Source organism: Vanessa tameamea, chromosome 5, assembly GCF_037043105.1.
Source record: "Vanessa tameamea isolate UH-Manoa-2023 chromosome 5, ilVanTame1 primary haplotype, whole genome shotgun sequence".
Classification (NCBI taxonomy): domain Eukaryota; kingdom Metazoa; phylum Arthropoda; class Insecta; order Lepidoptera; family Nymphalidae; genus Vanessa; species Vanessa tameamea.
This window is the reverse complement of record NC_087313.1, coordinates 6,829,803-6,842,375: the sequence shown is the minus strand read 5'-3', so window position 1 is coordinate 6,842,375 and position 12,573 is coordinate 6,829,803. Positions and strand designations below refer to the sequence as shown.

The 12,573-nt window shown below is 32.5% G+C and overlaps 2 protein-coding genes across 2 annotated transcripts; one reads left to right on the top strand and one right to left on the bottom strand.

Annotated features, from left to right (window-relative positions):
- Positions 1 to 1,647: 1,647 nt before the first annotated feature.
- On the bottom strand, positions 1,648 to 4,296 carry LOC113392661 (decapping nuclease DXO homolog). The gene is made up of 4 exons (XM_026629199.2): positions 3,740 to 4,296; positions 3,034 to 3,295; positions 2,548 to 2,686; positions 1,648 to 1,979 (listed from the first exon to the last, which is right to left on the bottom strand). Exons 1-4 carry the CDS (start codon positions 4,227 to 4,229, stop codon positions 1,722 to 1,724), a joined length of 1,149 nt encoding a protein of 382 aa, XP_026484984.2. The 5' UTR covers positions 4,230 to 4,296; the 3' UTR covers positions 1,648 to 1,721.
- Positions 4,297 to 4,812: 516 nt separating this feature from the next.
- Positions 4,813 to 11,810, top strand: LOC113392641 (uncharacterized). The gene is made up of 8 exons (XM_026629167.2): positions 4,813 to 5,078; positions 5,270 to 5,390; positions 5,471 to 6,218; positions 6,440 to 6,645; positions 7,007 to 7,116; positions 8,253 to 8,459; positions 10,487 to 10,713; positions 11,454 to 11,810. The coding sequence occupies exons 1-8, from the start codon at positions 4,929 to 4,931 to the stop codon at positions 11,677 to 11,679; spliced, it is 1,995 nt and encodes a 664-aa protein (XP_026484952.2). The 5' UTR covers positions 4,813 to 4,928; the 3' UTR covers positions 11,680 to 11,810.
- Positions 11,811 to 12,573: the final 763 nt, after the last annotated feature.

The following is a 12,573-nucleotide window of genomic DNA, read 5'->3' as shown; positions in this document are numbered from 1 at the left end:
AGCAAAGCATTACACAAAGCATAGCGTGTAGGTATGTTACATAAATTGCATGAATAATGAAAATGAGTTGACCAAGACGAGGATTTGATTTTACTTGCATAGAAAATATTGTGCTTCCGTCCACTAGTCAGATTTAGGAAGAAAACAAATCAAGAGTTAAAAATGTCTTAACACTGTTTTCTGTCCATAACCCACACATGGGTCATTTTGGGTTTGATTGAGATATGAGCCAATCAATAGGTAAAATAAAAATCAAATTACCGTTGACTTTTTTATTTATTTAGAGCTTATATGATTTTAAACGATGAACCTAATAACAGTAATAACTATCAATGTATTAGTAATATTCTTCTAACGAATTAGCATCTTTTCTGTTTTTTTTGTGCATCAGCAACTGAAAAACCTTCATCTTTATTTTTTTGCAACCAGCGCACCTTCATCTATTATACATTTCTCGGTTGCTGTTAAAGCACCGGCACCTTTTAAATTTTATCCGTCTTGTGGAACCCGACTGTTGATTGATTTCGATTGGATGCAGATGAAATAAAAGCTAACAAAAACGCCTTGGACTGCCGTGGTTCTTGAATTCTCATTTCGCGTTTTATTATTGATTAATATTACCCATTGTTCGTCGTAGGCATGGTAGGTTACAATGAGCTAAGGGTAAGGAGAGAGCTAGCGCTTGTAATATATGTTTTTAAGGTATTGAGAGGTGTAGTCCATAATGCTGATGTATTCAGTCAGTTGATATGTGGCGGAGGCATCGACCGTTGTTGTTAGCGGTGCGCAACGGGCGAACGAAAATGCTCAAGGAGGCGCCACTGACGCGCACGTTACGTACCCTCAACGTGATAGCCGAATCCACCCTCGATTAGTTTTGTTGCAGCCTGAGTAAGCTCACAAAGATCCACCTGGACTATATTAACAATATTTATTGTTAACTGCTACGTGACATCTATGTTGGTCATTCCGAAAAGGGGAGTTAAATTTTTATGACCTTCATATAATCATAAAAATATTAAATATTTTGATAGTTATTTTAGGTTAAGTCGTTTGTAGGAAGTCTTTTCAGCTAGGACTGTCACTTTTTTTAATTCAAGGAGAGTGATAATAACAAATTTTGGCAAACTCATATAGTGCAGGATAACTTAATTATGAATTAATTGTATCATATTCGTTTTTTAAAGCAGCCATATTTTTTTAAGCTGTTTGGTGTGTCAATTAGTACTGGCGGAACACTTGAAATTTAGATCTATTGATTAAATCTATTCCTAGATAGTTTTTTTTTTATGTTAGAGTTGGCAAACGAGCAGGAGGCTCACCTGATGGAAAGTGACTACCACCGCCCATGGACATCTGCAACACCGGGGGGCTTGCAGGTGCGTTGCCGGCCTTTCAGGAAGGAGTACGCTCTTTTCTTGAAGGTTCCCAAGTTGTATCGGTTCGGAAAAACCGCCGGCGAAAGCTGGTTCCACAGAGTGGTTGTGCGAGGCAGAAAATGTCTTAAAAATCGCGCTGTTGTGGATTTTCGGACATCTAGGTGGTGTGGGTGATATTTTGAATTTTGACGAGATGTCCGAAGGTGAAATTCAGCATTTATAAATTTAGTACTTATACTGAAGAAATATGACAAAAAGAACCAACACAATAATAATATAAATTTTATTATATAAAACAATATTTACAGTGTGCAATAATTATCTACAAAAATATTAAACATGTTATTCATTCCTTAATTTTCCAAAATTTTGTAAAAACCATTCATGTAATATAGGATCATCATCATGACAATAATGATCTGAAACATGGACAGCATTATCAGGAGACCAACTGAAATGTAAACTTAGTAATGGTAAACCTTGTATGTTATTTAAAATCTTTTCTCCATATTTTCGTTTTATTTCTCTTGCTAAACATCTTTTGACGAATGTAAAAAATGTATCTAAAAAATTAAAGCAAACATTCGGATCCCAATAACCCTGGAAAAAAAATAAAAAAATATATTATTATTATTTTCAAATCTTTAGATAGATCTAAATGGAATGGTTTATACAAGAAATCGAAATAAGATAGGAAGATCAGGACAAAGTGGGCATCTGATATGTAGTTAAAGAACCTAAGATTTTCTATCTATGGGAATTGCTATATTATGTGCTACATAGAGTTATTAGTATATCTTTATACAAAATAGAACACTATTCTCACACATATACCCTTTCTAATATGGATCAACAATAATCTTAACGGCTCATATGTGATATATTGCAAACTTATTGCAGTTCTCAACAAGCTTGGAGAGTTTGCTGGTTTTTTGGTTAGCGCATTTGTTGATTGTGTGGTCTATTTGTGGTATGTTTTTTTACCACATTACATTTAATTTCATACATGGATGACAAAATCTCCCCTAACTATATATAATGAATACTATTTATTCAAGATCTTGACCAATGATATCACGAAATTTCATGTCAATTTTTTTTATTTATCTTACACCTCCTGTGATTGGAATAGGTTATAGAAACTTTTTATGTAGTATTTAGGTATTACCTTTGACATTTTGGGCAGGTCTCTTATGTTGTATATTTTTAATTCTTCTACAATTCCATTATCATTTCTTAATCCACAAAGTATTGTGTCTACTCCAACGAGAAATGACTGTAACCACCATTTTTTTGTTTTAAATCGCCTGAAAAATAAGTAAAGTTCAAACAATTGTCTTATGAAGGTTTTTTATAAAACATATACACACTACCTCAAAAAGAAAATCTATGCTAATATTATAAATGCAAAAGTAATTTTGTCTGTTACCTCTTCGCACTCAAACCATTGAACCGATTTTGATGAAATTTATTGCGGAGATAGTTTGAGTCTCCAGGAAGGGCATAGGCTACTTTTTTAATATACCCCTCTGGGTGGTAAAATAGAGGTTAATAGTTTATATGTTGTTTAAGTAAAGTTTCATAAATTTCAGGCAGGTAAAGTCAAAAGTATTAATATACTTTTAAATATATTTATTAGTAGCCCCATAGTTACTTAAATGATTTTTCTTGTCTTGAATATTCAATATGCCTGTTTGTTTTTAGTTCAATGAATTGCTGGGAAGATAGATATTGTATTATTGCTTCAGGATCATTTGTATCAGGCGGAGAAGTCACTGGTAGTTTATCACATCTTATACCATCCATTTCTGCACCATAGACAATTTTATGATCATTTAATTTAGTAGTCATTACTAATGAAAACTCTTCAGTCTCATCTACTGGTAAATCTGGATTTGGTAATGTGTCAGGTTTATCTGTAGTATTATATAAATATGATGTTAAAACATAGAAATGTTATAAGTACATCTAAATCAATAATAACATTTTAATGTTGCATGTATATAAAATAGGTTAATCATTCTTTACTTTAGAGAAGATTGTTAAAGTGTATTTAAAAACACTATTCTATATTGTTTGGTGGATACAAATGTTACAAACTTTCATCCTATGTAACTTTTAAGCATAATTCATTCATTCATTGAGCACAACAAAATTCAGAGGTGCATCTCTTGAGCTTGATCATGCAATCTTTGTATATACAATGTTAATAATTCTAATAGGTTAACCCAAAAACCCTCATAAGGAACACTGATCAAAGATAATTTGACATTTATTTCAATGGAAATTTCTCTCACCAGAAGACCAATATTAAAGTATAATAATTGAATCTAACTTTTACATGCAAAAATTTTACTAACCAGAAAGCATATACTGTTCAAACTTAAAACCCCAAGAGGTACACTGCTTATCTCTTTCTGACATCGACATCTTTTGTTTTTTTTTATCAGGAGTTTCTCTCGCACATAGATATATATTTCCTTTATGCAATATAGCAACAATTTCCCATGGGTCTTTATTTTCGTATGGAGTACATGCCAGGCATGTCATCAGTCCTCGATAGCAGAAGAACTGAGCATCATTTAATTTATTTTGTATTGGAAAATTTAACCTCACTTCATGCTCAAGTAAAAACTTAAGTAACTCAGTCAATTTAACATCTAGGTCAACAGGTTTACGTTTAACTTTATCAATGTGCAAATTTAAATCTAAATTGACTTTATCCTCACAAATCTTACTTATATATTTAACATTTTCAATATTAATATATCCTATAACTTTAGGTTTGTCAAATTTTGGAAAAGACTTCTTGTAAATGTTTTTATCAACATGGAGTTCAGGTTGAAACATGTTTATGATTATTTTTGAAAGTACTTAACCACAATATAGCATCTCGACTTTGCCCAAATTTATTTAGTGTACTTAAATTATAAGAAAAATAAAGTGTTATATTATTATTTCTTATATATTTTACTTACTATGTAATTAAATAACTATAAAGAATGAAATAGATTATTTTCATAATAATTATTGTTTAAAATTTGTAAATAAATAATAATTCAACCCTTAATTAATTTCATGGGGGTGACAGTGAAGTCATAGATAATACATATATACTGAAATAAATGCGACACAAGCGAATCAGCTATTTATTATTACCCCGCCCTCTGCGCTAGATGGCGCTGGTTTCTTAGAGCGTGTGTATATATATATATATATATATATATGTATATATATAAAATTATAATAAATTTTTATTGACTTCGAGGGAGGTTGTGTAAGTTTTACTAAATCAGAAAAACAAAAATTGGAAAGAAATTTATCACATTGTGTTTTCTGGTTTCGTAGAAAGGAATTTGATTCGAATGATATTATTTGATTCTGACAACCCACGCATTTAAATCATTGTCAACATTTATCAAATTACCAATGTCTGTTGTCACTTTGTACGTTGCACTTCGAATTTCAAAATGTTGAAAAACAAGTTTTATATGTTGTAACAACTAACAAGTAGAAAAATGCTACCTGATTAATATGTTGGCGTGATGCATGTTGAGACGTATAGAAGTGGAAATGGAAATAAATAATTTATTTCATAAATGCAGGTTGTGTTTAAAAATCGGAGATTTTTGTTCGATATTTGAGAAAGATGATACGATTCGACTATCGGAAATGGTTATGGCTTTTGCTAATGTTCAGGTAAATTTAGCTTTACCCTAGGCCTTTGATTTTTTAAATATTTCCTAATATTGTTTTTTGTTGTTGTAGAATTATTGCTATTTCGCGTTATTTATCAATTACTTCTTAACTATTAATAATGCTAAATTGTATATAATTATTATAATACTTAAATAAAAATAGTTTGTTAATTATAAAATAATATTTTTAAGATTCATGAGGGTGATGGTTTATCAGACCGTGTGTGTACATCTTGCATAGAAAACTTGAGCACGGCATACTTGTTTAAACTTCAATGTGAAAGAATTGACGACTTAATGCGAAAATTTCCTGGTAAATACTTTTTTTAATAATTATATCTTTTACATACAGTGACAATATTAAATGAAATAATTAAATACTTAAATCTACAGATATGCAAATCGATAAACCTGCTGTTACTGATTATAATGACTTATACAATCAAGAATTTCATGTGCATACTGAGTACATAAAGGAAGAAAATAATGAGAATTTGTTGAAAGCGGGAAGGGCAGAGAGACAATTGAGTCCTTGCTATGAGACTAGTGATGAAACTGACAGTGACATTGACTCTATTAAGTGTGTTTATTGTAGTCAGTCCTATAACAGCTACGGTGCACATACCTGCCATGTCACATGCACAATTGAGCACAATCAGTTTCAAAATTCAAGCAGCAATGAAACTTTAGTAGCTGCAGTTATCACACCAACAAAATCTTCACTTTCTAGATCACCCACTACAAGCATTCCAGAATATGTTAACGTTTCCTGTGTACTCTGTGACGAGAAGTATGATCAATATGGGGATTATGTGACACATTTAAATAAATGCACAAATAATGTCAAACTCCATCACTTTGTCTGTCCTGTTTGCCATGAAATGTTCTCTGATAAAATAGGATATTTGGAGCACTTGAAAGTGCTTCACTTTAAAATTGATAACTTCAGTGATGCTGGCATTGATTGTGTTGATTTTGCTCCAATGATTGTAAAAACTAGGAAGCCTAAAGCTGTCCGGCGACAAATAGGTTGGTCCATTGAAGACATTTACCAAGAGATAGAATGTCAAAAAATCGAACAGAAGCCGACACCAATATCTAACAGTCCCATAAAAAATTTCTTTTCCAAATTGGGAAATGAGTGAGTGAAAAAAAAATTTAGGCATGCCTGGGACCTACAACAGCGCTTTACGGGAATGCACTAACCTACTGCTTGAGTAAATATTGAAACTTACATCTGTTTCCTGGGGATTTCTTGTTTTCCTATAAATTAACCTTCCTTTCATTTATTTTACATAATATTTATTACCTGAATTATTAAGTATTTAAAAATAAAATAAAAAGGAATATTTCTTTTCTAAGGTCTTTCAGTCGCCAAAGTACTCCTAAAAAGGTGAGCTTTCGTAAATTCATTGAAAATGGTAAAGCAAAGACATCAGTTTACCTACCATTTAAGAAGTATATACAAAACTACAAGATGAAAAAGAAGGCCACAAATTATAGTCCAATAAATTCAAAAACTCAAGTAATAAGTAAAATTCAAGCATGTCTTCCAGAAGAGGTATCAGGTAATAAAATATATACAGGGCACTTTATGATGTACAAGAAATTTCACATAGCAAATCTGTCTAGCTTTATCTATATTGGTTTTAGGTAGGCTGTAAAATTATGTCATTGTTTTTTATTATAAATTGTGCCATATCAGCTGTACATTATATTAAAACAAATTAAAAAAATATATAATATATCTTTGATATATTATTAAAAGTTTGGTTTCATCAGTTTATCAACCTTACAAACTGATTTTTTTCAAATTAATAGTATTATTAAAGTAACAGGCTGTAATGGGTTATTTGACTAGTTTTTAAAATCTATTTTATATTAATTGGTCACCTTTTTTAAATTTTACCATTGATTTATTTGTTATAGATAGTGACTATGCATCTCCAAGTGGAACATCCGAAGATTCATGGAAAATGAAACAGAATTTAATATGTGCATGTGATAAAAAGATTTTCATGCTCTCTGAACAAATACAGGTGAGGATACATTTAACTATTGCTTTCGTTCTTTTTTTTCAGATGAGTCAACAGATACAGTCATTAACAAATATTCATATTCTTTTATATAAAAAAGTGTTAAAATAAAGTAGAAGTATTGTGAGTCAGACAATTAGATCGAAGTTGTTGTGACGGTCAAAGTCTTATTTTGGACTAGCTTCCAATCGCCAAATGTCTGGAATTTCCGCGCGAATAACTTTTTTATGATATCGGTAGGCGGACGAGCAAATGAGCCACCTGATGGTAAGTGGTCACCACCGCCCATAGACAATGGCGTTGTAAGAAATATTAACCATTCCTTTCATCACCAACGCGCCACCAACCTTGGGAACCAAGATGTTACGTCTCTTGTGCCTGTAATTACACTGACTCATTCACCCTTCAAACCCGAACACAACAGTACTGAGTACTGCTGTTTGGCGGTAGAATATCTACCGCCAAACAGCTCGAACGTCAACTTTTTTACAATTCGTTAGGAATAATTATGTGTAACAAATTGGTGATTAGATTATTATCAGTACTTCAGATTATGCGAGTAGGGTCTACAAGAATTAATGAGATAAATCTTGATTAAAGTAGTAAACTTTTCGATGAAATTTAGTACGGCAAGCTTACCACAAGGACATAGGTTCCTTTTTCACCCATTGATGGTTTAATGTTGGTGATAAAGGGTTTTACGCAATTTCTTGACGCATTATTTTTGTCGAAACTGCTGATTCGGCTAGTATATTTTTATAACAATATACCGTACATAACAGTATACCGACCCGTCCCTGCTGCACAGAAGTGCAGTTTATTAACAAAGAAGATGATATGATACTTGGTCGTAAGGCTTTGTGCAAGCCCGTCTGTTTAATGTTATCCACTCATCAGATATTATACAACCAAATATCCATACTTGGTATTGTTGTGTTCCGGTTTGAAGGTTGTGTGAGCCAGTGCACAAGCACAAGGAACATAGCATCTTAGCTACCAAGGTTTTTTGGCGGTATAAGGAATGGTTAACATGTTCTACAGTGCCAATGTCTATGTGCACTTGGTGGCTCTTATGCCCTTCCTAGCTTTATGTATAATTTATTTGACACAGCTTATAAGATTTCCATGTTTTATTTTAGGATCGTGATAGGATCGTGGCCATGATAAACGAATTGGGTGGAGTCGTTGCTGAAAACACAAAAATGGAAATGTTGTCAACACATTTTATATCAGTGCTACCGAATGATACATTCACTGGGATGATGGTTTGTTCCCTCGCTACAGGGAAATGGTTACTTCATATAAGTTTCATATATGACAGCTTTCGATGCAAAAAATTCCTACAGGTATTATTATTATTGATAACCTAAAATCCCATTATTATATTCAAGAAAGGATTGATTTTGTTTTTGCATGGTAGATGCCTATAACATATATCAATCAAAGGAGTAAACAAACCTCTGATTGACATATTCCATGCGATTTTCTAATAGCTCATATATGTATTTTTGATTAATATAATATGTTTATTTGTAACACATCACTAGTCGACATGACTAATTATATCTAATAGTATTCTTCGACCAAAATTCAAAGCGCCATTTTTCCATGAATCAATAATGATTATAATAGATTATTATCGAAACTCATTTTATTAATAATATTAAATATTGGACAACATCACATACATTACTCTGATCCCAATTTAAGTACCTAAAGCACTTGTATTATGGAAAATCAGAAGTGACGACCGTGCCACATACACCCGGTCTGGGTGTATGTACAACATAGAAAACTAATTAACTTTTTCTACGTCGTTTCGGTCGGGAATCGAACCCGAGACCTCGGAGTGGCGTACCCATGAAAACCGGTGTCCACACTACTCGACCACGGAGGTCGTCCTATAAACATAGTGTTGTTGCCCTGGTTTGGTTTGGTCCGTAATAATTGATATTATTTCGTGCTTGGTTCATTTTCGCATTAGTATGATATGTATAAGCATGGTAGGTATTGGTTCGAGATATGAATTAACTGGTTTACATTATACATGCTGGTTTGAAAAAAATACTCAGAACTCCTAAACAGTTGTATTTTATATAATTACTAATGCTTCATTTTATCTGATTACCAATTTCGTTCTGTTTGCACTTAAATATCTCTCTTTAATATATAAATATCATATAAAGGAAACGCTTATAACTTGTATATTATATTACACTATTTATGTTTAATGTGTAAAAAACAAAATATTCATTATTCAAGCAGACTCCTAAAAGCACTTTTGAATCGTCATCTTACAGATTTGGATTAAATGTAAAGCTACCACCATTATCACCGTCGTTGTTAATATTTATTCAATGTAAACTTAATTATTACTAGTGTCCGACCGAAACTGGTTTTTCGACCGAAACCGAATTTCGGCAACGGTCTCAGTTTCGGCCGAAACCGAAACCGAAACTTTCTTACAGATGTCATGTTTAGAGGGAAAATAGAGATCTAAACATAATGATAATCAGTCTGTTTTAAGTTTTTTTTTTTTTTTTTGGTTATGACAATTATGCTTGAATGGTTGTCTTATTTTGGATTATTGGATAAACAATCACCGTTCTCCTCACCAAAGGTTATTAAATTACAAGTAGATTTATCATGGGCGTCCCAAAGCCCTTCCGCCTTTTCGGGAGACGATATTCTAGATGAACAAGATGGCTGTGATTTTTCAGAATGTCAGTTTTCACTTATTGTATAACTAACATCGTCCATGTAAATCCTTAAATAGTTTTCTATTTCTAAGGTGGCAATGTCAAATTCATCAGAATTCAGGTATGTGCTTCTAAATCTTGGATCCAGTAATGTTGCTGTTATTAGAACAGGAGGTCCTTTGACGTATGCAAATCGTCGATTCATTGATTCATGCAACCGTGTTTTCATGTTTTTCATTATTTCGCTTTCATTTTCATCTCTAGTTTGCAGCTTCCTATTTAATAGTGATATCAAAAGAATTGCAAGGGAAATGCATGCGTTATCATATGACAGATCAAGTGTAGCTTCATAAAAAAACTTTAGTACCTCAGTAAGATTCTTTATAATATCCCAGTCTCAGCTCACAACAAGCGCATTGCGAACACAAGCAAGTCACGACATGATTAGACAATTACCGCTCCGATCATGACCGAACACAGCGCGGCAACTCCCGAACGCAGTTTCGGCAAGTTTACCGCCGAAACCGAAACTAAACCGAAACTCATTTTTTTGCCGAAACTCAACCGAAACCGAACTTTCGGTCGGACATTAATTATTACAACAGACGTATAGTCTATTTCAATCGAAATTATTATTGACTTATTTTTTTATACTAAAAAATGTCTTGTTAAAGGAAAATATGTATGAATGGATGCGGCAGCCTAAAATAGTGGAAATAGACAACACTAGCTTGGAAGTAGCGAAGGCAGCTGTTTACTGGCATTTGGAGTTGCAGACAAACCACGCAAAGTTTCCATTTGAAGGAAAACAGATTGTTCTTATAATGAAGAAAAAATACAGACAGTACTATCAAATGATATTCAAAAGTCTCAAAGCGAAACCTGTGACGTATGATCCAAGGTACATAAATAAATATTATTTTACATTGACATTGAATACGAGCCGCCCAAAACGACTCCGTACGAGTGAAATAAGAATGTTAACTATTTTGTTAAAAAAACAATTATGGAAAACGATCGCAATTACAGGTTCAATTTAGCCATCAAGAAATCTACTTAAACACACATAATAACGATCAAGATTGGTCCAGCCGTTTATCAATAGTTCACATACAGGACGAATTATAATCTGTATCTTATTATTGGTGCTAAAAGGACAAATATCTATAATAATCGTTCATTTCCAAATATCGATTAAAAATATATTTATTGAAGCATCAGATAGAAACAATAGACAGATTGGTTTTATGTCAAACCCGCGCGAAATTTGTTAAATTTTACCTATGTCACGCAAACCGTCGACGCCCATTTTACCCCTCGAGGGGTGAATAAAAATGTCCCATGCATAATTTCATCTAAATTTGTTCAGCGGTTTGAGCGTGAATAGGTAACAGACAAGAGTTACTTTCGCATTTATAATACTATTATAGATATACCTTTTTGCCTAATATCGTTGATATTAGTAATGTTAAACTAATACCGCTTCAGAACATATCAATCTATTGTTTACAATTTAACGGATTGAGAAAATAGTAAAATGTTTACATTTCAATCAAAAATGTACTTTGGCCCTTTTAGCACCAGGCCGCAATTATATACAAAGATAATTAAATATTTTAATTTGCATGTGTCTTATTGCAGGACGCCTGGGAGCTGTTGTTCAGCGGAGTATTGTTTCGTCGATATGAAAATAATAGAAAGAGTTAAGCTACGTTTTTTCTTCCACCACAACGTTCCAGTCTTCCCTTATCAATATATATTAGTGTATTTACTAAAGAGAGGTCGAGTTGATGACGAACATAAATATTTGTTACAAGACTGTAATAAAATAAAAGACAAGAATTTTTACCTTAATAATACGTATTAGCATGATTCGTATCTTTATAAGACTATATAGAAATTTTATCTAACTCATATTTTTATGAATTAAAAATCAATTTTATTTGTGTTTAATGGTTGGGGAAACAAATATGTTATATTGTGAATTAAATATTTTTTTTCAATATATTCTGTATCTATAACCAGAGTGTTCATTTATCTTCTTCGCCTTGGGACATTTTTAATTATTCTAGCTCGATGATGGCAGTTGATGTTATATACTTGTTTTCTTCTTGTTATTATCTAAAATGAATTATAAAAATAATGCGTTTATCAGGTTCAAAACTAAAAACAATAAAAACCGGCCGTAGGACTCTCCCTATCCGTGGATACAAGCCACAATATTATGTATTGCTTCTTGATTAGAAGGATGAGTGAATCATTGTATTTACAAGCACAAAAACATCTGAAGTCCCAATTTAGCTTGCGAATTGACGATGTAAAGCTCTCCTTACCCAACAAGCATAACAAGCTCTCGGATGAAACCAGTGGTCTGACAATCTCAAAAAAAGTTTTTCTGGTTCGCCTCACCGGTGGTCTACGACTTTACCGTCGTCGGTGAGGCGCGCGTCCCTAATATTAGATTAAGACGGTCTTGCCTTGCCACTGATGATGTTTACTAGTGAGTGAGCGGTACACACTAAGATTGTCGGCGCAGTGCATTAATGATTTTAAATAAATATTAAATACAATATACCTGCGTATAAAGAATCCAACATACTATAACAGCCAAAATAGTCCCAACCATACCATACACTTGGTAAATATTTGGAAATACGTCATCACTGAAGTAAGATTTTTGATCAGAATCGTCACATTTGCAAAAATATATAATCATTTTAATTAAACAATTAATTTGATAGATTGTGAAAATAGACTATAA